Below are 27,119 nucleotides of genomic sequence, written 5' to 3' on the forward strand. Positions count from 1 at the left end.
TAGTCTTGGGCATCCCCGGCACAGATGTCCTACTTTGAGCCAGACTGCATGGTATTTCTCTGGTGTGTGTGATGCTGGCAGACCAGGTGCCAGCTCATACCAGCTCATGCCATGTCTCAACGGATCACTGACAAACACATGGCTGAAATCGGCCTGGCTCACCTGTGTGCTAGTGTTGTTAAAATAGGTGTTGGAGTTATAAGAATGCGTTTAGTGTTTAGACTTTATTGAATGCTTGTAAGTTGCTGCATGCATTAATCTCATCTACAACATATATATCCCCATATTGTAAGGCAATATTTGAGCCATTGTGTTGTAAGCCCCTGTGACTGTGTAAATCATCAGGCAGGAGAGAGACATTAACCAGTGTGAAGCGCTGGTCTCCAACAGAAGGTGTTAAGTCCTGCCCAACAGGGAAGGTCCATGGACACCAGACAGACTATTGTGGAACATTAAAGAGGACCAAAGACGTTTGTTTTGCCTTCCCCCCACCATGAAGATGAGTCATGCAAATGGATTCCTCCTGTCAGCTGTATTTGTCACTAAGAGCACAAATGAGGAGAGGGATAAAAACCTCTAACAAGATGGAACAGGATCTCTCTGCTGCTTGGACTCTTGAGGACAAGGTTTACTAGGCATAAGCTAGAGATCCCTAGTGTTTAGCCTGGGTTAGCCCTAAAGGTCACAAAGAGCTTGCTTAGTGTTTATTACTTTCTGAAATTTAAGATTGTAACTCATTTGTGTTTATATATTTACCTTCTTTAACCTTGTAAATAACTCACTTGTTTCCTTTTCCTATTTAATAAGTCTTTATATATTGAGAGACAAGGTGGGTGAGGTAATACCTTTCACTGGACAAACTTCTGTTGGGGAGAGTGGCAAGCTTTCGAGCTTACACAGAGCTCTTCTTTAGGTCTGGGAAACGTACTCAGAGTGTAGTAGAGCAGGGGTGGGCACACTTTTTAGCCTGAGGGCCATATCTGGGTATGGAAATGGTATGACAGGACATGAATGCCCAGTGGGGTGGGGGGAAGACTCTATGGGGTGTAGCATGGTGAGTTCTATAAGGGATGTTACTGAGGTGGAGGGAGGGGGGACTCATGGGATGTGGTGTGGGGGTGGAGGAGGGCTCTACAGGGGCGTTACCGGGGACTCCTAGGGGCCCTGCCGTCAGGGACACCAAGACAGCTGCATCAGGCACTGCCACGGCTGGAGGCACTGTAGCTGGGCCGGGTGTGGCCCCTGGCCGGTTTCGAGGCTCTCAAGCTTGGAGCTGTAGGAGACTGGGAGGGGACTGGGCACAGTGCCGTGTGTCAGGGGCTGCCATGTAGGGGCGGGCTTCCAATCCTGGAAACAGCGCGGTGAAGTCGCGCCTGCGCAGTGTGGCTCTGTGTGCTGGAAGTTGGTGCTCATCAAGGGAATTGTGATTCAGGGGCTGGGGAGCAGTGGGTGAGAGGAGCAGGGCAAGCCCCCGACCCCGCTCCCTCGTGCGAGCTCAAGGGCTGGATAAAAACATCTCATGGGCCAAAGCAGCCCACGGGCTGTAGTTTGCCCACCGCTGTAGTAGAGTGTCCTGTGAGTACATTTCTCAGACTTGAAGAAGAGCTCTGAGTAAACTCGAAAGCTTGTCACTCACCCCAACAGAAGTTGGACCAATAAAAGATATCACCTCACCCACCTTGTCTCTACAACAATACTGCATACAACAAATCTTTATACAGTTTATTATAGGATTGGCTATGAGACAGGTTAAGATTTTGTCAGGGTTATTTTTAGTAAAAGTCAGGGACAGGTCATGGGCAAGAAACAAAAATTCGCGGAAGCCCATGACCTGTCCCTGACTTTTACTAAAAATAACGGTGACAAAATGGGGCTGACAGGGGGGATGAGAGTTTGAGCCCTGCTGTGTGAGGGGCAGGGGGAGTCCAGCACCTGCCACCAATGCAGCTGACAGCTTCAGGGTCCCCCCCACCCCCTGCTTGTGGCAGCTGAGAGCTGTAGGACTCACAACCAGTTTGAGGATTGTGCCCTGGTTCCTAACAGTCTGCCCTGAGCTTGGCACTCATGCTCTTGAGTCACTGCAGGATGGCATGACAACGTGCACATACATCTCCTAGGAAGCACAGAGAAACCTTCAAACTCATTTCACTTCTAGTCCTTGGAACAATGTGCACACGGGGGTTGGTTGGTTGGTGAAAAGTGAAAGCTGCTGTGCAAAGCTTGGCTCCCTGCTTTCGAGGGAGCGCTCTGCCCTGCAGCCACTGGGAAGGCTGCCACCGCTAGGAAGTGGCATAGGGACAAGAGATCGGCAATGATCCATCCAGCTTGCCAGGATCCTCAGGAATCTGAGCTGAGTTCTGCTGAGTCTTTAAAGAATATGTCTGGTGAGTTAAAGGGACACTGCAGAAGCCCTTTAAGCCTCAGATCTGACCACGCCTAACTCCTTACAACTATGTGGTGACCAGCTTCCTGGTCTGTGGGGGGATTTGCTGAGGGTACACTCTTCATGGGGGTATAGGTGGGGTTTTGATGCCATTCTATTGAACGTATGAGCCGTGTGCTCAGACACTGTGCTGATGGGTGCCATATGGATACTGATCATAATCATGGCCAGTTTTACAAGCTCTCCGCTTCTTATTTCAACACTCCCATCATTCAGATACTGAAATATTAAAAAAAATAAAAAAGAAACTCCGCCATTGCAGGGGTGTGCCGAAAATGTGTGCGAGAGTCTCCTTCCTCTGCCCTCTCACTCCAGGCCTGCGATGGGATCTGAGATGCAGAGCAGATTCCAGGTTTTGCTGGTGTAGGAGCAGATGCAGGGTTAGCTACCCTTGCCCCAGAGCAAGCTGCTCTTCCTCTGAGTCTCTTTTCTCCTGGAGTGTCCATCCAGGACACTGTTTTGTTTAGTTGGGAATAGGTAACCCAGATTGAACCAGACAGGCAGTTCTCTGCTCACTAGGCAAGGAGGTGGTGGCTCTGTGTAGAGCTGTGCAGAGAAAGTGATTCTGTTTCATGGAGGATTTAGATATTTCAGAATTTGGTTTTGTTCTGATTGGGAACGAAAAAAACCAGTTTCAGAATTCTCCGCAAGAGGGCACAGAGCCCCAGCTCCAGGACAGCTCAGCTGGCAGGTACTCTGGAGCTGGGGACCCTGCCAAAGAGCCCTGAGTCTGACAGCTTAGGAGTTCAATAGTTCAATAAATCCTATGGACAAAAGTTTCATCAGAGAAATGCCACCAGCTCCAGCTCTGTGGGACAGAGAGTTGTGGGGGGAGCACGGCTTACCCAAGCCAGAGAGAGGTGAGTGAAGCTGTTTGTCCCCATACTAGCTTGGTAACCTTACAGTGAGACCCTGGGTCACTTACCCATCCCTGGAGTCCGAATTACCTGAAGATGCACACAAACAGCTCCTATGGACCACAGTGGGAACTGCATGCACAGCAGAGTTTGATATCATTATATGGAGCACCTGGCAAATGTGTGGGTGCTGTATGATTAATAATAATGCCATCTAAAATACCTGACTGAAGGGTTCCATTAAATAAATAAGCTACTAGCATATGGGCACACAAAACTGTACTGTGTGCCCTTCCCCCTTTAAGAAGGTTGAACTAGGCACTTACAGCTCCCAAATTTCAGCGGGCAGGCATGCACGTCCATTGGGAAGTCCTCCAGGTGCATGGGGCACTCAGCGTGAATGGTTAACCTACAAGACAAACATAGGCTGTCATCATAAACACACATCTACTGAGGATCCAGCATGGAGCTGCTGCTGCAGCATCTTGTCCCATATCCACCAAAGACTACAGTTTCAAAATGCTGACTCCTAGCAGATCTCTTGGCAGCAGGGCCTTGGGTATGGAGAGAACAGGTTGTACTCAATTCTTGCCACCTTCCCCATTTTGCAAACTGAGTCCGACCAACCAAATTCACCTTTATCCACTAATTGCCATCTAGAAAATCTATCACAATCCTGTACATTTGTTTGCCTGTGCATTATGTCCAGAGAGATCATTAACACCTTGTTCTAGCAATGCCAGGGGTTGCATTGTGGACCTTATTGCAAAGCTGATGGATTATACATTCAGAGTCTCCACATGCTATATGGTTACTAGGGTTAGACAAACCATCAAAGCACTTCAGAGAGTTAAAAATCTGGGAAGAACTGGGCACAGCTCTTCATTACCTTCCTGAGCTCCGTGGAATCCAGGGCAATGTGCCTTCTACTACAGCAAGGTACAACGTATGCCCCTAAGCATGCCGGCCACATGGACTGGCTGATGAAGTAGGGGTATCTTTAGGCCACAGTTCCACTTCTTTCTACTCCCTTATGGCCCTCCGAGAGGGTGCAGCGATACAGACCCTGCACTTTGGGCAGGGCAGGGACTGTGATTGTGTCCTGCTGCTGTGCAGAGGAGGGGATTGTGTATCAGGGACTCCGCGAGCACACTCCCCCACTCTCCCCCCACACATGTCCTTGTGAATCCATGGAGAAGCTGCACATAATGTGGTCCTATCATCACTTCACCTCAACATTAACATGCAGCTGATTCAAGGGTGGGGCACAGAAACCATTATAACAGCGCCAGTGACACTAAAGTACTTGGGGCACACATGGAGGGGACTGATAATAAAAGGATTCAAGAAAGTGTTTTCATTCAGTCTAGAAGCTTATGCTCATTGTTGAACTATTGCAACTGGCGGTGAAAGTCTGCAGCTGTTTAATATACACAGAAGGGAGCCAGAACAGAAGGGGCTTTAGAGACACCAAATAACTCTGTTGAGAATTCAGATGGTAAAGAAAGGTTCCTATGGCTTTGCTAGAAGGCATGGCTGATGGACACTGCAGGTAATGGAGCTAGACCAAGGCTAAAGTTGTCTTAAGAAGAACCTAGATCACAAAGACTAGCTGAAAATTTTCCATTGCAATATTTTTGATGAAGAATGGCTTTCAGCAAACTGGAATTTTTCATCAAAACAAAATGTACATGTTCATTGAAAATGTTCAAGTTTTTGTAAAAACAAAAAGAAAAGAAAACAAACAAACAAAAAACAAAGAACTCTGAAAAGTTTTTGTCTTTCAGATACCAAAAGGAAAAAAAATAGTTTGAGAGTTTTTGACAAACCCAAAAAAATTCAAAGAACATTTCTGATGAAAATGAAAAAAAAAAAAAGATTTTGTTGAAATTTTATCTAGGACAAAAATAACTTTTCTCAAGCAGGTTTGCAGGTCATTGTTGTGAAGCAAACCAGAAACAATGCACTTGGGAACCACTAGATCCAGGTATCTGGATCTACTGAGGTCGACACAATTGATCAATTTCTGGTATGACATTCCCTCGGCATCCTCACTGAAATGACTGGGATAGGGTGACCAGATGTCCCGATTTTATAGGGACAATCCCAAAATTCAGGCTTTGTTTTATATAGGCATCAATTACCCACTGCCCCCAATTCTGATTATTCACACTTGCCATCTGATCACCCTACACTGAAATTGCATGGAGTGTATGTTTGTGCAACATTATTGTGAGTCAGTAGATGGAGCTGCTACAGATAGCACTCTGAGTTCTGTTCAACTGAATATAAAACCGGATAGCTCTTGCAGAAATGCTTATTGTCAGCTAGCTGTTCACGGAACAAATTTTGTTAGAAAATTGCTCTGATGCAACGTGTTGTCATGTTTGTCCTGCCGGGTTAGCAAATAAATCTTATAGTGTTGGAACTGGATATCACTTCCAGTTAGAGGGGTCTGGTGACTTTATAATTCCCACAAATCCTCACACTCCCATCATCTAGAAACACACACTATAAGAACAACTCATTCTCTAAACTTTACAGGTCCCTACTTCTGCAATTCTTTTGATTGCCTTTCTATAGGTTCTTGCAAGGCCCAAGAGGTGAGAGAAATGTAAGTCTGGCACTTTTAACAACATGCCTTTTTGCTTTTATGCCTTTCACAATCCCATGTCTGAATGAAATGCAGATTTATATTTTCCTTGTAATTATATCCACAGGACCTAACAGGCCGTGTAGAGCTGCCATTCTCATTTCCTGCTCCACCTCCCAACCCCCATGGTGTAGAGGAAGGGACAAGAACAGGGAGTGGCAGGAAAGGGCACATTGGGCATACAATCCCTGTATGACTGCTGCCAGCTGGGCCCGGACTGGTGCAGAGAACCCACTCTCCTGGGCAGTGCAGGCCTTTAACTTGTTAGGCAAATGACTGAAGAGTAATTTCCTTCTGTGACAGTTAATGGGAAAGGCAAACAGGAACGCTTGTACTCTACATTGGCCTGCTAGCGTCCCAAAGTCTCTCTCATCTCCACCCTCGTGTTCCAGTACTACACCACTTTCTCTTCACATAACAGGAGCACGTTTTCACTTGTATGTTTTTTCAGCAACTACATATACTGGGGCACTTCTGCCCGTTTCCGTGATCCTATTTACATTGTTGATATTAATCCTATATGGAGCATGGGAGACTTGTTTCTGTGCCCTAAACACAGATGTGAGCAGGGCTATAAAACACCAGCTCTCTCACTAGGGACAGGCCCTGCATATTTACTGTGCACCAGACTGATTCCTGTATTCCCAGTGGGGGTCGGTTAAATGGAAGTCAATGGGACTAGTTATGCAATGGCTCCCCTTTGGGAGTGAGGGGCTCCCAATCCAGCCCACAGCTGGTGAGGTGCTTCATACTCCTGGCTGAGTGTGATCTGCTGCCTAGGCCTCTCTGACCCCAGCTCTGGCTTTTTGGCCTGGTACAGAAATATTGAGCGATTTGAAGCAACAAAAGCACACATGCTGCCCCCAGTTTGCTGATGTCCTCTTCACTCCTCCTCATGCGTGGACTGGACAACAGGGCACGTAGGCAGAGGTATCTTTCAGTGCCTGATCCAAACTTCACTGACATCAATGGAAATACTGCCATGGGCTTTGCATCTGGTCTGATGTTTGCAGTCCATTTCCTTCGTTGGGTTCACGAAGACTTGCTACTTCTCTTTAGTTTCTTAAGTGAAGCGTCTCTCTCTCAGCTACAAGTTTGTTTGGGGAATTTAGCATTTTGTTAGCTCTTCTGTCAGGTCTGCATAGTTCTTATCACTCCGTCCTTGAGGGAGACGGATGTCTTTCTGTGCTGCAAATGTCTCTTCTCCAGCTAGAATGGATTGTTTCTTGTAACACCCTTCAATGTTATTGGCATAAAAATACTGTTGGTGCATGAACTTCAACTTCCTTGCTGTTTTCGTCCATGTGGAAATTGCCCATTTTACCATCCATGGCCCGTTTTACCCTTTCTTTTAGCCGCCTTCTTTGGCCCAGATCCTTCTTGCTTCACTGATGACCTTATCATTTCAGAAGCACCCCAGCAAGTTGGTCATCATCATTAGTGCTTTTCTAACAACTCTCATCATTAGTGCTTTTCTAACAAGCCAAATCTGCCTTTTTAATTAACTATACTGGGCTAGATGCTCAGCTGCCATTAGTGTCCCCTCGGAGTGGCTGAGGGTACAAAGATGCTGGTTATAGACCCCAGTTTTTGGGGTCCCTGCCACGATGGTCCTGTAACGGATCGGACTCACCCCTGCGGCGCCTCCTGCTGGTGACTCCAGGAATTAGCTCGTTCCAGCACTGGAGCACCCTCTGCAGGCTGGTGATCCACCTGTCCTCAGGCCCCTGTGTCCCTCCCTGGACCCGGTGCCCTTTTACATGGGGGTGCTGCCCCCTGGCAGAAACCCCTTTTCTCCCAGGGCTTCCCCTTCTCAGGGAACCCCCTCCCTCTATCCCTACCTTGCCTCAGTGTAGGGCTACTGCCAGTCATTGTCTAGCCCCATGTCCTGGGGCAGACTGCAGTATCAGCCAACTCATCACTGGCAAAGGGGTTTGGAGCTGTTGCTTTGGCCTACCCCTGGGCTGCCCTCTGCAACCCCCAGTAACTGTTAGCCCTCTGCTAGGCCGCAGCCTGGGGCTTTCCAGGTTGGAGCTCCCCAGCTCCTCAGCCTTTCCCCAGCCCTGCTTCACTCAGGTATCCAGTCTCAAGCTCCCTACAGCTAGGCCCCTGTCTCTCTGAAGGCAGAGAGAGACTGTCTGCCTGGGCTTTGGCTTCCCTGGCCTTTTATAGGGGCCAGCTGTGGCTCAGTTTGGGGCGTGGCCTCACCTGCCGCCACTTTCCCCAATCAGCCCAGCCTAAAGGCTGTTTTCTCCTGCCTCAGCCCCTTCCCAGGGCTGTTTTTAACCCCTTCAGGGCTGGAGCAGGGGTCCACCCTGCTACAGGTCCTAATGTACTTTAGAGTAGCACCAAGGCAGTCTCTCCTTATCATTAGCAACGACAGTATCCACCTGGCCCTCAGCCTCAAACTCCTCAATCTGGCTGCCCACAGATCAGAGCAATCAGTCTTTTTGACTTGGGTGTGAAGGATCCAGCACAGAGTGTTTCACATCTGTAGGAATCAGTATTGTAGGTCTCTGGACACTTCCGATCTGCTTGACCTTGTCTGCATCTGTGTATCACAGATGTTTGCATGCCTCTGGGCATTGCTGTAGCTCTGCACAAGCCAGAATGGCCAGAGATGGCTGCCATGGCCACTTCATGTGAAATTGCAAATGTATGGAAAGGATGGAATTTCAAGCTCAAAGAGAATTTGACTAGCTGATACCAAACCAAAAGGAGCCCACCCCCCTCACCACAAAACAACAGCTTCTCCCCATCCCATAAACTAGGGGAATATAGGGGTCCCTGAAATTATACAGAAAACTAAAGATTGAGGTCTTGAAAAACCACGGGAAATGAAATGGCTAAAATGTTCAGGCAAAATCTCACCTGAAACTTTTCAGCTATTTCAACCAGCCAAAAAGTTAGTGCCTCAGATAACATGACCAATGGTAGCATTTTCTCACTGTAGTGAAAAGGGGAATAGGCCTTAGAACTCTCTCACATGCAGGGGCACACAGGGGCAGGCATGTGCTCTCTCTCACACACACATGCACTCTCACACGTTCTCACACGCACGTTCTCACATGCAACTGTATGTGCTTTCACATATTTTCTCTCACACATGCACTTTCATATGCACTCTCTCTCTCTCTCTCTCTCACACACACACACGCACACACACACACTACTCCTCCACGTACACACACTCCATGGCTTTCACACATGTGATCTCTCTCATGCACACTTCCTCTCTCTTGCACATGAGTGTGCACACTCTGACACATGTGATCTCTCGCTCTCTCATACCCCAGCATGCTCGCTCTCTCTTCCTGCTGCCACTAATTAGCTAAAATATTGATGTGGACTTTGAAATCAATCACAGCTCAGGAGAAGAAATATCCCTCCCTTTCCCCTCTCCCCTCAGATGGCCTCTCCTGCTGAGCCCTGTTCCTGGCCCAAGGACTCTTCAGGACCATATGGTTTGTCTAATGAAATGTCAAAATGTCAGACTAAAAGGAATATGTCTCATTTCTCAGGCAATTACCACAGCCTCTGCAGCACTTGTGCAAAAAGACTTGTTGCAGAGCTATACATATTTACTGCAACACTACAGCTAGCAGAGAAGACAGTCCTATCTCAGAGGTGCAATGCCATCTTGGGGCTCAGATAGTTTAGTTGTGAAATATCACTACGAATCCCAAACAGCACGTTATGATTGGCTGAGGTACCTCTGACCTGGCCCTGGGCAAATAACTGATTTTTCAGTTCAGTGACAGAAATGAAAACCCTGGGGAAAAATTCATTTTGAGTCTACCTGAAATGAACATTTTTTCAATTTTTTTTCACCACAATGAAAAATGGAAATTTTTTTGTTTAGGGTCAAATAATATGTTTAATTTCACTCAAAACAGGATATTTCAGTTCATTTTGGGTTTTTTATCCTTTGTTTTGTTTTTAAATAAAATGAACTAGGCTTCACAACAAAACCTCATTTCACAAAGAGTTGAAACGTTCTGTTTCAAAAATGTTGCACTGAAATTTTTTGACATTAAAAAAAAAATTGTCTTTCTTTTTCTTGGCTGAAACTATTCACTGAATCTGACCCAAACTCGCAAACAGTTTCAATCAACTCAAAACTGCAGTTTTCAGCAAATAAATTATTGGTCCAAAACATTTCACTCAGCTCTAGTTGATCTCCTAATCCTACCATTCTACCCTCGAATCAGTAATCTTCTCTGTCCCACCCACCTACAATACACTTTTTGTTTATAGTCGTCTTGAAATCACCCTGCAAGCTCTAAATTTTCTCCTCTCCTGCTCCACTCCCAGCAGGAACAACCTGACAAAAATTAGACACACAGGAAGAAATTATGTTTTCCTTCATACAATCAGCTTTAAACAGCTAAATCCAATGGCAAGAAGTGTGTATCAGGCTAAATACACCTCTCCGGGGATGATGGTACTACAAACCACTTCAGCTTCAGTTCTCATGGTTACCATGAGATTATCAAAACCTTTGATGTGTCATTATTGCTCATGCAGTTACCTGTGTAGTGCTAGCAGATGAGCTATAGACTCATTCCAATTTCTTGGAGTTAAATGTGATAAGCCCTTGGTCTATATACGGCACAGAAGCATTATAGCACCCTGTACAGCACCAGAGACTTTGTTTATGCCAGTTATATCATTTTGGCTTTGTCCTTTTCTATACCTCACTTTGCTGTCCCAGGCTATTCCTTAATAATCACAGGTAGGCGGAACAGGTGGGGTTTAGCTCTGAGTTGGGTTTAGGCTCCAGTCTGGGGTTTGGGTTCGAGGCTGAGTCACTTCTAGCATTCAGAGTTTGGATCTGACAGCACTGAAATCTCATGATTTGTTTTCAGGAAATTTCAGCCCCAAATGGGAGAATTTCAGCCCAAGATGGGGATCAGTTGGTCTTATGAGATTTCTGCCATCTAAGACTGGTCCTTGCAACAGTTCAGCTGCACACAAACTGAGCGGGAAAATAGGCCTCTTCTGCTTTTGGATCCAACGTGGAAGCTTAATTGTAGAGACAAATTTGGCTCTTGGGACTCAGATCTCAGGCTTAATGTTCCAGCTTTTGGTCCCTCTCTGTTAATAACAACTCTGGAATCTGTGACACCTTTAGCAAGGGCAGAACTCAGGCTGGTTCTATGCTGAGCTTTCTCTAACTTCCTCGCTCTTCCACCACCAATGGTAGCCACAACAGTTTACCAGTTTTGAGTCAATGTACACATGCAGTCTCTTTGAAGACAAGAGAGCTGCACATATTTCACTAAGGAGATAATCTGGTCCCCAAAACCTTTATTGCTTGAAGATGGTGCCTGAAAACAAAAGAGCCCAGCTTGCCTTTCAGGTACCCAGTTGAGTTTGCAGGGCTGGCAATCAGAGAAAACATCTTTTCCCCTGTTTACCTGAGCACATACAATTTGGAAATCACAAAAACAATATATGTGTAAACCCCACCATGCCTTTTTTGAGTCGCTTTGCAGAGCAGAAGGGCTCTTTAAGGGGTAGGTTCTCAAAGTGTTGCGCTCTATGCATGGAATTAGGCATGTGACATTTTCATACATTTTAAGGCCAGGAGGAGGAATCATTATGATCATCTAGGCTGACCTCAATAAAACAGCCCACAGATTTCACCCTGACTTTCCTGCATCAAGCCCATTGCTTCTGGTTGAGCTATTTTCACCCCCTGTGCAGATCCACATATACTCGTTAGCTACATTTGGACTGTGGGATGCTGAATGTGGCTTTTGTGAACTACATGCGCCTGAGACTTGCTCTACAAACTGCCGCTGGCATCAGACAAGACGGCAGAGGGAGCACTGCATAACAGGACTAAAGCTCCTGTGTTCTCCTGCTGTTCCTCCAAGCAGGTAGGAAAGTAGGGAACAGTAACACTGATCACTATAACCAGGGGTGAAAGTAACTTACAGGACTTACCGGTACTGCCGGAGTCTTGAGGGGGCGTGGCCTCATCCAGAAGAGGCAGGGCCTCAACCAGAAGAGGCGGGGCCTCTCAAGATTTAAAGGCCCTGGGGCACCGGCTGTGGATGGGAGCCCCAGGGCCTTTAAATCAGGCTGGGGATCCCAGCTGCAGAGGTGGCTGGGAGCTCCTGGGGCTCAGGGGCAATTTAAAGGGTCTGGGGCTCCGGCCGCCGCGGAACTCTGGGCCCTTTAAATTCCCACTGCCGCTCCGGCTGCCGGAGCTGTGGGGGGGATTTAAAGGGCTCGGGGCTCCCCGCAGCTCCAGGCCTCTTGAATCCCCACCTGAGCCCGGCTGGCTGGGCTGGGGCTGGGATTTAAAGGGCTCGGGGCTCCCCGCAGCTCCAGGCCTCTTGAATCCCCACCTGAGCCCGGCTGGCTGGGCTGGGGCTGGGATTTAAAGGGCTCGGGGCTCCCCGCAGCTCCAGGCCTCTTGAATCCCCACCTGAGCCCGGCTGGCTGGGCTGGGGCTGGGATTTAAAGGTCTTGGGGCTCCTCGCAGCAGTGGGAGCTCCGCGCCCTTTAAATCCCGGCCCCATCCCAGCCGCTGGAGCTGCGGGAGGGATTCAAAGGGCTCTGGGCTCCCCGCAACTGTGGGAGCTCCGAGCCCTTTAAATTCTGGCCCCAACCCGGGTGCTGAGCTGTGAGCAGGATTTAAAGGGCTCTGGGCCCCCGCCGCGGAAGCCGGTGCAGTCCGACATGGCGTACTGGCTTACTTTCACCTCTGACTATAACTCAGCAGCCAGGAGGAGGGGAACAGAGAGAGGAGATATTTGTGCCGGAGCCAGGAAGGCCATAAAATAATCCAAGTGCGATGCCCGGACACCATGTTCTTATTTCTGCTTTGTGATGCTGCGTGAGAAGGTTGCGTTGTGATGCTATGATATCTCTGGATACTGAGCTGCAGTTGGTTTGTGCAGTTCAGTGATGAAGGGACCTCTCTCCAGGAGCTATAAATACTGTCACACGATGCTGGATGCATGTGTCAGAATTGTTGTTCCAGCAGAGCGGCTACAGATGAATGCGAACTCTTGGCAAAGAGAAGTTTGGTTTCCTAACAGTAAAAATAGCAGTGGAAATGCCTCTAATTGCTTATTTTAGCATTTGATGCCTCTAGGGGGCTGGACTAGGAGAGACCCGCTGCAAGCTTAGGGAGAAGGCAGTATCTCGTGTGTCCAACTGCATAGTGCCATACAGAGCTAGACTGTATGAGCAGAGGGAGAACAGAGCAACACCTTCCCAAGGGAGCTAAGAGAACTACAATCAGTTCCCAGGCTCCCCACTGCATAGGTCTGGGGATGTGTGCATGCACCACCATGCTGCCCCATCCCCTCTAGTGTGACTAGGCTGGGCCAGTTCTGAGGGGTGGAGGGGAATCAGGGCATGGATCTTCCCCTTCACTGCTCCTTTTGGAAAGCTGCACATACCTGGGGGTCATGGAAAGAGCCGTCTCTGCACCCCTAAGGGACAGGATGCATGAGGGGAGGGGAAGCTCCTTACACTGGCTCTGATTCCGAGCACTACAAAGGCACTGTCACAAATCCAGTCTGGCCCACAGCAGGTACTTCCTTTGGGGCCATGGGGAAGAAGTCATGTTAGATACATATGGGACAAAAAGCCATTCTGCATTTCTGGAAAGGGGGCAAACCCCGAGGTAGCAGGCTTGAAACGGGCACTTTCCTACACAGAGCACTGGCCATTTCTTTGTTACTAGAGCTGTGCGGGAAACGGATTTGCTATTTCACAGGAAATTCTGCGATATTGGCCTTTTTGTGTATTATGAAATGGAACCCAAAAAATTCTCAAAATTCCCTTGGAAATAAAATTCCATTTCTTCGTTTGCTGGTGGTTGATTGCAATGCTTCGTTTTGAGAAAATCAAAACATTTCAATCCAATTTCAACCATGATTAATCACGTTATATTATACAAATTGGAAACAATACGTCATTTTGAAATGAAAAATCAAATCGTTCTGTTTCAGAAGGGACACTGCCCCTAAGAAGTGCAGAGGCTGCTCTTTCACCCTTATCGGAGTGCTCTGTTCTGATTAGTTTTTACAAATGCAATTTCATCAAAACTGACGTTTCGATTGTCAGTTGGAAAATTTCAAACCCACTGTGTTTGTTACCCTGTTCTTTCTCAACTTTTCGACCACACCGTCCAGAGCCATCTCTTACAAAGCCTCCAACTTCAGCGTGACCCACTGCAGCCAATACTTCAAGCAATGCTGCTTTCATAAAGAGTTGGAATGACTATCTCAGCTGGGTGTGGAAAGTTTGAATTGCAACAGAGCTACTGGTGCCATTTGATATTTTACCTAATGAAAAGCCCTGATCTCAGCTATGGGCTGCTTTTGGTATCCAGTGGCATGCAGTCTCTTGGGAGTAAATCCTGAGAGATGGTGAACCACTGCAGGGATTGCAGAGATTAAGCATCTCTCAGGATGTGGGGTCCTTGCTTCGGGCCAGATCTGTTGGATCATTCATTGTGGTGGCTTGTTGCTCTCTTCTCTTATATCCTTGTAATAAACTATTTGAGGCCAACTATTTTTCAATCTATGGGCTCTGATGACCCTTGGGCTTCATTTTTATGAACTCTCATTCCACTTCCATGTAGATGCTCTACACATCTATAACTCCTTATCAGCATTTTCAGATTCCCTTCATCTCTGTGTTCCATGTTGTCTCGTGACGCCTCAAGCTGGGTGCAAGCTAACCTTTAATTAATGCAGAAAAATCCAGAAATGATTTGGGGGGAGGGGTCCTATTACTCATTCTCTTAGGTATTGTCTTTGTGGTGATTTATCTTTGGGGTCTGATCATACTGCCCTGCCTCCCAGGCATGTAGAGACAACAAATGCATTTAAGATAGCAAGGCACTGAGATACTTATGATAATGAAGGCCAGATAAATACCTAAGACAGACAGATATGATCCCTTCTGACCTTCAAGTCTATGAGTCTATGAGATTGATCCTTCTCTTACTTGCATTCATTTAAAACCAGTGTAACTCCACTGAGTACAATGGAATCACTCCTGGTTTAAAGTGAGTGCAGTATAGTGTAAATGTGACTTCCATCCTGATGAAGCAGCACTTTATACCCACTTTTCACAGGTTTAAATGAGTCCACAGTGGTGTGAGACAGTGGAGCATCAAGCCCAGTATTTTCACCTTTTCTTTACTCAGGGACACCCTGTCATTTAGCCTCTGTGCCCCAGTTTCCTCATCGGAAACAGGAGCATATTGATCCTGAGAGACCTACATCCCAGGACCACAGTGAGGATTAATGAATGTTTGAAACGTGCTACCGAAATGTTAAGCATTGTTTGCCAGTTATAGGCGTGATAGCTTGTTGACACTATGCAGATTAATCTGCAGCTCAACTGTCAAGAGATTAAACTCATTTTGGTCCTTAAAAAGTGGGAAGCTTGCACAGCTGTGGACATAGCATGCCATAGCATCACCTCAGCCTAGGGCCCCGCCAGGGCCTAGAGCTTTCACAGAACCACGGCCTCAGGTTCTGTCCATGCCCAGGAGAGGCACACCTACCTCATGGTGTACAGAAGGGTGCCATTGTCCACCAGGCGCAGCAGCTTGTTGGGGGTGGTCATGTTGTGGGCCACCGATTTCTTGCCATTGTGAAAGAAGGTGTCAGGAGTCCAGATCTTACTGGCCAGCAGATTGTTAAGGGGAAGGACCTTCATGGGGCCATCAAACTTAAGCCGCTCGTCTCTCCAGGACTGCCGGAAAAAGACATCAATGGTGTATTCCTAGGGGGAGAGAGGAGAGCAAATCGGACTTGATTCTATCTAGTTCTTCATTGCAAACCACCCCGTAACTCCAGAGAATGAAAAACGCTCCCTTCATTGAATGCAATGGGGTTTTGGGAGCACTGCACTCATGACTGTGGACCAGAGTGACATTTCAATCATTGGAATGGGGACAAGAGGTATTTAGCAGGGCAGTATTCTCCAGGGTTGATAAGATCCTAAGGTAAGCTGGAATTGCTACCTCTGGTATAATGACTTTACATGAATACCCTGTAGTATTCATCTACATCTTTCATCTCAAAGTGCCCTATACACTGTACATATGCCATTGGTATCATACACCAACCAATGAAATGCAGCCACCCCTAGGGTGGCACTGCCCAGCCATTCTGTATCAGCAACATTGCACAACAGTTTCAGGATAACAGGAAGCAGAGGATACAACTGACACCACAGGCAGATCCTAATGATTTCAACTCATGTGCTTAAATATGGATTCAGATGCCTAACTTTATGCAACCATGTTTGAAACATCAGGACAATACTCTAAGTCACTTTCAGTCCTAAATTGTTGTGCAGTGCTGCCAAGCACCATCAAACAGCTACCACTTTTCACCCCAGAGGTGGCTGCATTTCAGTGATGTGTGTAACGGTTCCCACATATGAAAGGTCAGGACTCAGGGATCCTGCAGGCATGCCATTAGCACTGAATTAATAATATAGAAATCAATTTTATTCACTGGGAGAACAGAAATGAACTTTCCCAAGAATGAGAAACCCAGAAATGCAGCAGATATGTTTAAACCTGGATAAAATTAGAATTAGGATAGGGCACATGGAGCCAAAATAATCTGGGTGTAACCCTTTTTGAAACCAGTGGGGTTACACTAAGGCTGAATTTGACCCCTTAGAGGCTTGGGCTCAGGTCTTCAGCTGAAGTAAATTGATTAGAGCTGAGTGAAATTTGTCACACACTTTTTTCGTTGAAAAATTCAGATTCGGTGACACCAAAATGTTTCATGAATTCATGTCGGTTTTGCCAATTTTTTCATTTGCAGAAAAACATTCTGAAAAAAACAAAATGTTTCATTTTGACATTTGCAAAATGCAACTTTCAAATTTTTTCAGTTTAAAATGACTTTTCATCCTTTAATTTTTAAAATAAAATTCAAAAACATTTTAAAATGGTGGAAGCAAAACATTTCATTCACACAAAAACAATTTTTTTTCAGCTTTTCACTTCACCCATAATTTTTGGTCCAACCTGAAATGATTTTTTTTCCTGACTTTTTTAAATTGCCAACAAACTGAAAAATCTGTTATTTGTCCAGCTCTAAAACTGATATTATTCCATTACAATCAATGGAATGATGTGGATCTACTACAGCTGTGGGTCTATGCCTTCATTTTTTTCTTATGCTGAATCAAACAGAACTCTGACACATGACATCTTTGTCCAGATGCTGCTGACCACAAGGTATAAATACCTAGCATCAAATTCTGCCCTGCTGTATGAGGCACGCAATCCAAGCTAAACAAACAGGAACAGAAGAGTGTGCCAGGCTGGGGGCATTTGTTCCCATGATTTCTCCGCTCTGAAATCCCCTGTACATTTAAACCCGTAGTTTGTAGTTTGACCATGGTCCCTTTGGGAGTCTGTAAACAACCATCTTTAACAGAGAATGCAGCTATCTCTCTCCAAGGCCCCCTGAATGATTCTTTGGCAGCGTGGGGACAAGAGGCCCAGCAACAAGTGCAGTGAAACAAAGCCCTCTGCTCCTTGCCGTGTCAGGAGAGACAGAGTCCTTATCAGAGGGAGAAGAGAAATCTAGTTCAGGACCTTCACTCTGATGAACAATTTCCAAACTACACCACAGAGAACACAAACTCAGCTCCTCCTTCTGTACTAAGAGTCTAATCCTCAGAAGAAGAGAAACCATGGCCAGAGTCTCTTTCCTCTGGCCCCCAGTGTTCTTCCCATGTGAGTGCAGACTCCCAGTTCAGATTCACCTCCTCCCAGTGCCTGCACCTACACACCATTCCAGGTGAACCAAGAATTGTAGGTCACATTCTTCTCTATCCAGGGCTGTGACTAAAATCCATGCCAGAGAACCACAGAAACAGGGCTCAGGTTCTTCTCCTCTGCAGGGCCCCTCTCCAGAGTCTCATCTTTGTCCCAGTTAACAAGCTGAGGGACAGCTGGAATACCCAATATCTGACATTAGTGTGGACCTTATCAGCCAATGCTTTTCATGTTGAATAGCTTGTGAGGCTGGAGTTCCCGCACCCCCACACATCAGACAGAAGCAGACAACACTCCTCTGTAGTTAGTAATCAGCTGCTCTCCGCTCTCAACAGCAAACATTATTTGCCTCACCTCCCAGGTCCCTCATCATCATTATAATCTGTCTGAATCTGGATGCACAAGGCAGACTTTCAATCGCAGATAATGATGGCTGTGGTACGCACAAGGGCTGGATCATCAGACAGATGCCAATGTAGAAGGAGTAACTTCCTCACTTTTCTATCTAAGATAGGAAAACAATCCTGAGAAAGGTGCAAGTTCATCCTCCTTTCCCTGTGCGGTTCTCTCTTGAGCACCCATTTCTGTGTGCTCAGCACCAGAACTGCATGCGTAGCACATCTGCTATGCATGGGCAAAATCTATGGAACTAAAGCATGCAAGGGGAGAGAAAATTTATTATTCTTTAACTGTCTTTCTAATTTTAAATTCATTTTGTCAAATCACACAGCGGAGAATAGTTTCCTCTTTTCAATACCTCATATTTCTTCTTCACAGTTCATTATCCATGCTCCCTTAATCAAATATGCTCCACCTTGGAAGTAATTATCAGATACTCCCTAAGGGCTGGGATTGCTGAATATATTATTGGTCTTTGCTGTGGTGTGAAAGAGAACAAGATGGATAGAGAGAACTCAGATGAGATTAATACTCTCAGATAGAGTGACATTAACTTAACTTTTAACCCTGCCGGGAGTGGTCCTTCCAAAGCAAGACAAACTCCTCTGATGGGGGGAGGCATCAAAATGAAATTCAGAGATTTAATTCTCCTCTAATCCTCTGATCACCAGTGCTAATAGTCTGGGGGGGGGCCCGCTGGTAGAGAGGCAGGAGATATGTCCGTGGCTGAATGAACACGGAGAATGAAATCCTCTAGGGTCCAGAGGTTTGGAGGAAGGTTGTTTTAGGACACTGATCCTGCCCAAGCCTGCTTGGATTCAATTCTTGGCCCCCTGCTAGGGAGACCCTTCAAGCCAAAGTGAGCATCCAGCAGCGTGGGGAAATCCAAGACGAAATGACACTCAGAGATGAGGCACCCACCAGGGTGTCAGTCCCCACTAATGATGCCAGCATGTAATTTAAAAATAAACACAAACTGCCAAATCCTCTTTTTGTGCAATACAAGCTGCAAGAAATGCTTTTGAGAAAGCTCACTATTAATTATGCTCCACAGTTCTGTTTTAATTAGAAGACAAACTGTTGAGGGAATACAAACCTAGATTCAGTCCTCAGGCCTTTTCATTAATAATTTTCCTTAAACATATCAGAATATGCCAGTCAGTTCACTTGTTTTCTCTGTCTCTCTTACCCTGTATATTTGTCTCAGGCACTTAGAGCAGTTTGGTGAAGGAAAGGGGATGATCCGCCCCACTTACATAGGGTCAGAATCTGACACTCTTACCAAGTAACTTACTCCATGAGTAGTCACACGGAAGAAAGAGGGGCTGGTTATGAAGAAAGAAGCTACCCAAGATGAGTATATATTTGAGAATATATTATTGCCCTTATATAAATCGATGGTACGCCCACATCTCGAATACTGCGTACAGATGTGGTCTCCTCATCTCAAAAAAGATATACTGGCACTAGAAAAGGTTCAGAAAAGGGCAACTAAAATGATTAGGGGTTTGGAGAGGGTCCCATATGAGGATAGATTAAAGAGGCTAGGACTCTTCAACTTGGAAAAGAGGAGACTAAGGGGGGATATGATAGAGGTATATAAAATCATGAGTGATGTGGAGAAAGTGGATAAGGAAAAGTTATTTACTTATTCCCATAATACAAGAACTAGGGGTCACCAAATGAAATTAATAGGCAGCAGGTTTAAAACAAATAAAAGGAAGTTCTTCTTCACGCAGCGCACAGTCAACTTGTGGAACTCCTTACCTGAGGAGGTTGTGAAGGCTAGGACTATAACAGCGTTTAAAAGGGAACTGGATAAATTCATGGAGGTTAAGTCCATAAATGGCTATTAGCCAGGATGGGTAAGAATGGTGTCCCTAGCCTCTGTTCGTCAGAGGATGGAGATGGATGGCAGGAGAGAGATCACTTGATCATTGCCTGTTAGATTCACTCCCCCTGGGGCACCTGGCATTGACCACTGTCGGTAGATAGGATACTGGGCTAGATGGACCTTTGGTCTGACCCGGTACGGCCGTTCTTATGTTCTTATGTTCTCCCAAGGTAACCCATTCCAGTGTTTCACCACCCTCCTAGTGAAAAAGTTTTTCCCAATATCCAACCTAAACCTCCCCCACTGCAACTTGAGACTATTATTCCTTATTCTGTCATCTGGTACCACTGAGAAAAGTCTAGATCCATCCTCTTTGGAACCCCCTTTCAGGTAGTTGAAAGCAGCTATCAAATCCCACCTCATTCTTCTCTTCTGCAGACTAAACAATCCCAGTTCCGTCAGCCTCTCCTCATAAGTCATGTGCTCCAGTCCCCTAATCATTTTTGTTGCCCTCTGCTGGACTCTTTCCAATTTCTCCTCATCCTTCTTGTAGTGTGGGGCCCAAAACTGGACACAGTACTCCAGATGAGGCCTCACCAATGTCAAATAGAGGGGAATGATCACGTCCCTCGATCTGCTGGCAATGCCCCTACTTATACAGCCCAAAATGCCGTTAGCCTTCTTGGCAACAAGGGCACACTATTGACTCATATCCAGCTTCTCGTCCACTGTAACCTCTAGGTCCTTTTCTGCAGAACTGCTTCCTAGCCATTCGGTCCCTAGTCTGTAACAGTGAACGGGATTCTTCCGTCCTAAGTGCAGGACTCTGCACTTGTTCTTGTTGAACCTCATCAGGTTTCTTTTGGCCCAATCCTCCAATTTGTCTAGGTCCCTCTGTATCCTATCCCTACCCTCCAGCGTATCTACCACTCCTCCCAGTTTAGTGTCATCTGCAAACTTGCTGTGAGTGCAGTCCATGCCATCCTTCAATCATTAATGAAGATATTGAACAAAACCGGCCCCAGGACTGACCCTTGGGGCACTCCACTTGAAACTGACTGCCAACTAGCCATTGATCACTACCCGTTGAGCCCAACGATCTAGCCAGCTTTCTATCCACCTTATAGTCCATTCATCCAGCTCATACTTCTTTAACTTGCTGGCAAGAATACTGTCGGAGACCGTATCAAAAGCTTTGCTAAAATTTCACTGGTAACCTGCATAGATTTCTTGCCACACTGTTTCTGTAGTTCATACTTTTGTCCAATTAACCTGGGACAAGAAGTACAATGCACACTCCCAGAGTCCCAGCGTCAGACCTCTGTGACCTACAGCACCTACCATGTCTGTGTCTGAGACAGGGCCGAAACTCGTCACATAAATGTCTGTCTTGACTTCAGTTACGCTGTCTGAGAAAAACAAGAGAGAAAAGTAATTAGAGAAGTATTTTCATTTGCATAGAAAAGATTTTAGCATTTCATTGTGTTTTGTTTTTTCATACCAGATGCCTCCCTGCTGTAGTGTTGAATTGTCATCACCATCATGTTGTGAACAATGGCCAATTTTATAATTCATAATGGGGCAAATTCACTCTGGGACAGCTCCATTGACTTCCACAGAGTTACACCAAGGATGGATATATCCTAGTACATTCAGGCAGTGCATATTTACATAATGTACACAATCACACAATGCACAATTTTCTATGGTTCTATCCATCTTAAATATAGAGGTAAACCCTGATGTTGTGAAATTCTAATCCAAAATCCCTTTGTATTTGCCAGCCTGATAAGTAGGCCATTGAATTTTTCCCGTTTTAAGAAACCCTGGTTTTGTTAAAGTTTTGGGTTTCTTTGAATGTGCAAGAATCAATATTTGGATTGCCTTTTACTCTCATCACATTTGCTGTTTTCCTACTTGTCTCTTTCACGAAGAATGATAGCTCTCAAAAAGCTAGTATTGACCCGTTTGCTATAATCTCCTAGCTGCCAGACTCTACTACCTGTATTGATGCCAAGTAACATCTTATTCCAGGAATAGCCCAAAATCATTGGGAGGCCCCAACTCAGGAAAGCGCTTTAGGACGTGCTTATCTTGAAGCACTTGCTTAAGTCCCATTGTCTTCAATGGCAGTAAAGCATGTGTTTAAAGTTAAGCATGTGCTAAAGTGCTTGAAGCCAGGTGTAGTGGGGTGGTCAACCGCTCCTGCCTTAAAAGGCTTAAAACAGCCCGGTGAGAGGGCTGTGGCAGGGAAGGAAAAGCGGGGCTGATTGGGGAAAGCAGCCTCAGCTGGGGGCCATGCACCAATCAGGCTGAGTTGGCTTAATGAGGGCCCAGACTCTTTCTAGCTTTGAGAGGGAGGGAACTGGCTCCAGGGAGCTCAAAGAAGGTACCTGGAGTGGAGCAGGGCTGGGAGAAGGCCAAGCGAGCTGGGGAGCTCCAGCCTGGAAACCCCCCAGGCTGCAGCCTAGTGGAAGGCCAATTAGGTACTGGGGTTGCAGAGGGCAGCCCACGGGTAAGCAGAGGCAGTAGGTCCAAACCCCCCTTGCCTATGATGAGTGGCTTTTACACTGCAGTCTGCCCCAGTGAGTGGTGGCTGGCAGTAGCCCACGACTGAGGCAAGGTGAGGATAGTGTGTTGGGGGTTCCCCTGTGTGGGGAGACCCTGAGACTGCGGGGGTATTGCCAGGGGGCAGCACCCCAAAGAAAAGGGGCACCGGGTCCTGGGAGGGACATGGGGGCCAGCGTCAGCAGGACACCGGCCTGCAGAGGGTGCTCTGGAGGCTAGAAATGCCAATTCCCTGAGATTACTAGCAGGATGCGCCACAGCGGTTAGTCGCGCACCGCGACACCAGTTCATAGTTAAGTACTGTTCAATGTGAATAATAATAATAGTAGCTAGCTCTTATACAGCACTTTTCATCAGTAGATCTCCAAGCGCTTTACAAAGGTGGTCAGTATAATTATTCTCATTTTATAGATGGGGAAACCAAGGCACAGAATGAAGCTATGACTTGCCCAAGGTCACCCAGCATGTCAGTATCAGAGCCAGGCTTCCTGGGTCCTAGTTCAGTGCTCTACTCACTAGGTATCTCATAGAAATGTGGCCAGATCTGGCCCCTAGAATGGAAGACTTCCATTAACAGATGTTAATCAATTTAGGACTAGACATTGTGCTCTCACTTCTTCGAATGAGACTAGATGGCCAGAATGGTACCTCCTGATGGAATTGTCCATTTGAAGCCACCAAGAGAGATTCCTGGCTTTATCTAAGTACCTAGCATTGGCCACTGTTGTAGATGTGATCCTGGAGTAGAAGATGGCCCTTTGATCAATTCAGTTATGGAAATTCCTCTGTTCTCAGAGGGATATTTTGTCACGTTTCGATTTATTTTGCAGCATTATGAGGCTTCATTCTGCAGTGTGAAGTTTTGCAACTAAAGTAAGATAATGCATTCTGGCAGGGTTTTCTCCTTAATGGCTAAAATATAGTATACGTGTCGTTAGTTATTATGATTGGAAAGCTTCCAAGGCAGCCTGTGGCTGATATTGTTGTGCTATATATGTAACCCTTGATCTTGTCTTGATGCTGTAAAAGAAGGTTAAAGAGAAATATATGTGCAGTACACTTTCTGAAGTACACAGTAGTCAATTAGGCATTTTTCTAAGCAAAGCAAGTCACTTTTGTAATACTTAGAGGCTCGGAGTATCTCTCCATGACCTTCCAAGCAGGACCCAAAATGAGACACATAGCAGAGAAGAAAGTTCTAATGTTTTAAGGTTCTTTTCTTTAACATGCACTGCTTTTTCTCCCTCTTCCCTTTCAGCATTCCTGACAGGGCCGGCTCCAGACCCCAGCGCGCCAAGCACGCGCTTGGGGCGGCATTTTGCTGGGAAGGCGGCAGGCGGCTCCGGCGGACCTCCCGCAGGCATGACTGTGGAGAGTCTGCTGGTCCCACGGCTCCGGTGGACCTCCCGCAGGCGTGCCTGCGGATGCTCCACCGGAGCCGCGGGACCAGCGGACCCTCCACAGGCACATCTGCAAGAGGTCCCCCAGAGCTGCGGGACCGGCGTGCTTGGGGTGGCCAAATTCCTAGAGCCGCCCCTGATTCCTGACATCCATAATTTACAGCACTAATCACCATGCTGAGATCCAGGTTCAGCCATGGTCCTTGTGGTCTGCAGAATGAAATATTTTGAGGCTCAGACAGAAAGGGGTTGAGATATTGCAAGGGAAGGTGGGTCAGCGAGAGGATATGTATTTCACAAAGTGACCTGCAGGACTCAAGTGTTGGAGAACTGGCACAGGAATTGACGAACAGATGATAGCAGGCTTGTGTGGGGGTAGAGAGAACTTTGGTACATGCTTTTGAGTGATCTTGGTGGCTTTATTTCTAAGCTTGTGTTAGGCACAATCCAAAGAAAGATGACAGCACACATGGTTTTAATTAAAAAATAGGTGTATTTTTTGCAGACCCTTCCTAGTAAAGTTAGGGCTGGTCCACACTAGCTCTTTAAATCGAATTTAGCAGCGTTAAATCGAATTAAGCGTGCACCCGTCCACACCAGGAAGCCATTTAATTCGACATAGAGGGCTCCTTAGTTCGACTTCGGTACTCCACCTCGACAAGGCACTCCACCGGCAACGATGCAGAGCTCTCCAGCAGAGGAGTCCAGGCAATCTCAGACTAGAAAGAGGTCCCCAGCATGGACTGACCGGGAAGTCTCAGATCTGATTGCTGTGTGGGCAATGTGTCTGTGCTTTCGGAGCTGCGCTCCAGCAAACGGAATGCAAAGACCTTCGAGAAGGTCTCCAAAGCCATGAGAGACAGAGGATACAGCCGGGATACAACGCAGTGCCGCGTGAAAGTCAAGGAGCTGAGACAAGGCTACCAGAAACTCAGAGCGGCAAACGGACGCTCCGGAGCCCAGCCCCAGACATGCCGCTTCTACGAGGCACTGCATGCCATTCTCAGTGGGTCTGCCACCACTGCCCCACCAGTGTGCGTGGACTCTGAGGATGGGATAGTGTCGACGGACTGTTCCTCGGAGATGTTCGCGGACGGGGAAGATGAGGAGGACGAGGCAGTCGACGGCGCTTTCCCCGACAGCCAGGATCTGTTCCTCACCCTCACTGAGATCCCCTACCAACCCTCCCCAGCCGTTACCACAGACCCTGAATCGGGAGAAGGATCAGTCCGTAAGTGCTTTAAACAAGTTAACATTTATTTATTAAAAGCAGCTAAGACCAACGAGTTAACATTTTTTTAGTAACTAAACAGGGAGAGACATTAGGAGAACAGAAGGTCTACATACAGGGGGATGGAACTTTTATCTTCATAAGAGATCTCCAGGAAACTCTCCTGGAGGTAATCTGAAAGTCTATGCAGGAGGTTCCTTGGCAGAGCTAGCTTATCGTGTGCCCCGAGGTAGCACACTTTGCCGTGCCATGCTATAAGCTGGAACTCCGGGACCATTGCCCTCACGAGCATGGCAGAGTAGGCCCCTGGGTTGTGGTGGCTTTCTTCAAGCATGCGCGCTCTCTCTGCCCGTGAGACTCTCCTCAGGGTGATCTCTCTCGCACACTCCTGCATGAAATTAGAGTAATTGGGGTACTATTAGTAATGGGAGCGCTTAACTGTTCCTTTGCATAACAAGAAGCCTCACTTAACAGCCACGTGCTGCAGTCTACAGAGTGGCAGCATACAGGGATCTTTCCCAGTGAACAGCCGCGAGGGGGTGCAACAGGGGCCGAGTTTATGCTTTCAGGATTGCCTGCATCAAGAGGACAGAGCTGTACATTCACTTCTATGAATCCAAAAGTGTTTGGCTTACCATGCCTTGCTGCTACACAAATTCTTCTTTCCTGCAAAGGTTCTCTGATCTGCAGCCCAATACCCCAGGCAATGAAAGCGCATTCAGAGAACTCGAACTTTCCATTAGTGAGTGCGCATGAGACAGGTGCTGTGCATACTCTTGTTCACAGACACCGAGTAGACTATGTTTCTTTGTTTAAAAAATGTATCATTGTAAGAAATTCACTACCTTTTTGACATCACACAGGTGCAACTGTATCACGACCTGATCCACCATGCCCCTCACAGATGATGGCGCAAACTAGAAGGCGTAAGAAAAAGACAAGGGACGAGATGTTTGCTGAACTTATGGGCTGCTCCAGAGCCGAGGCGGACCAGCAGAGCCAGTGGAGGGAGAACCTCACTCAGCAGCACCGCTCACTCTGCGAACGGGAGGACAGGTGGCGTCAGAAGGACCAGCAGGCGACTCAAACGCTGCTTGGACTAATGAGGGAGCAAACGGACACGCTCAGGCGCCTTGTCGATGTTCTGCAGGACCGCAGGCAGGAAGACAGAGCCCTTCTGCACTGTATCTGCAACCGCCCACCCCCGCCTCAAACTCCAATCCCCCCCTCATCAAAAATAACAAGAAGGAGGGTCACCAGGGGCCGTGAAAACTGTCACTGCACCACAGGACAGTGTTAAATTACCCAAAAGCTATCAGTCACTACATTTTGAAAAGTCCTTCCCTTACTGTGTTGTTGATTATTAAAAGTAGTTTTCTGTTACTTACTTTTTCCGTCATGGTTTTTTACACAACGCTGTGTTAGATGTCTTGGGTGGGTCGTTGGGTGGTTGAGGGGGTAGTGTAATGCATAGGACAGTCACCTTTAGCAGGGTACAGAGACGGGGGCTGGATCAGCAGCATGTCACACATACAGTGCAGTCAATAGGCGGTTAGCTGGTATGGGAGGTGGTTTGCAGGTTTTCTGTCGTTGGGGGTGGTACGTGCATTTGTAGCGGGGGAGGGGGGTTACAGATGTCATGCAACGGTCCCTGTAATGGACCGCAGAGCCACGCAGCAGAGGAATCTGTATCCATCCTCCCCTGCAACAAGGCCACATAGCCCCCGCACACAGAGTCCAAAAAAGGAGGGATGGCAGGATCCGTTGAAACAACCAGTCCGGCACTGCTGACCGGTCTGGGAGCGGGAGCATGTCAAACCTCGACTTTAGAGGCGGTCTTTACATGACCACACACCCTACCCAGCACAGTGTGCATCCCAGTTTCAACCCTTTAACGCAAAGTCATCAATAAAGACACTGTTGTAAAGCTACAGTGGAGCACATAC

The 27,119-nt window shown here is 46.9% G+C and overlaps 1 protein-coding gene across 2 annotated transcripts in view; it reads right to left on the reverse strand.

Moving 5' to 3' along the window:
• Positions 1 to 27,119, reverse strand: part of GABRA3 (gamma-aminobutyric acid type A receptor subunit alpha3) — a 184,328-nt gene that overhangs the window by 20,621 nt on the left and 136,588 nt on the right. For both annotated transcript variants that reach the window (XM_045030614.1, XM_045030613.1), the window contains 3 exons: positions 21,316 to 21,383; positions 15,498 to 15,718; positions 3,627 to 3,709 (listed from right to left, as the gene is read on the reverse strand). In XM_045030614.1, the coding sequence (XP_044886549.1) occupies positions 3,627 to 3,709; positions 15,498 to 15,718; positions 21,316 to 21,383 (372 nt within the window). The remainder of the gene's footprint in view (positions 1 to 3,626; positions 3,710 to 15,497; positions 15,719 to 21,315; positions 21,384 to 27,119) is intronic.

The sequence above is a fragment of the Mauremys mutica genome, chromosome 9 (genome assembly GCF_020497125.1).
Source record: "Mauremys mutica isolate MM-2020 ecotype Southern chromosome 9, ASM2049712v1, whole genome shotgun sequence".
Lineage (NCBI taxonomy): Eukaryota > Metazoa > Chordata > Testudines > Geoemydidae > Mauremys > Mauremys mutica.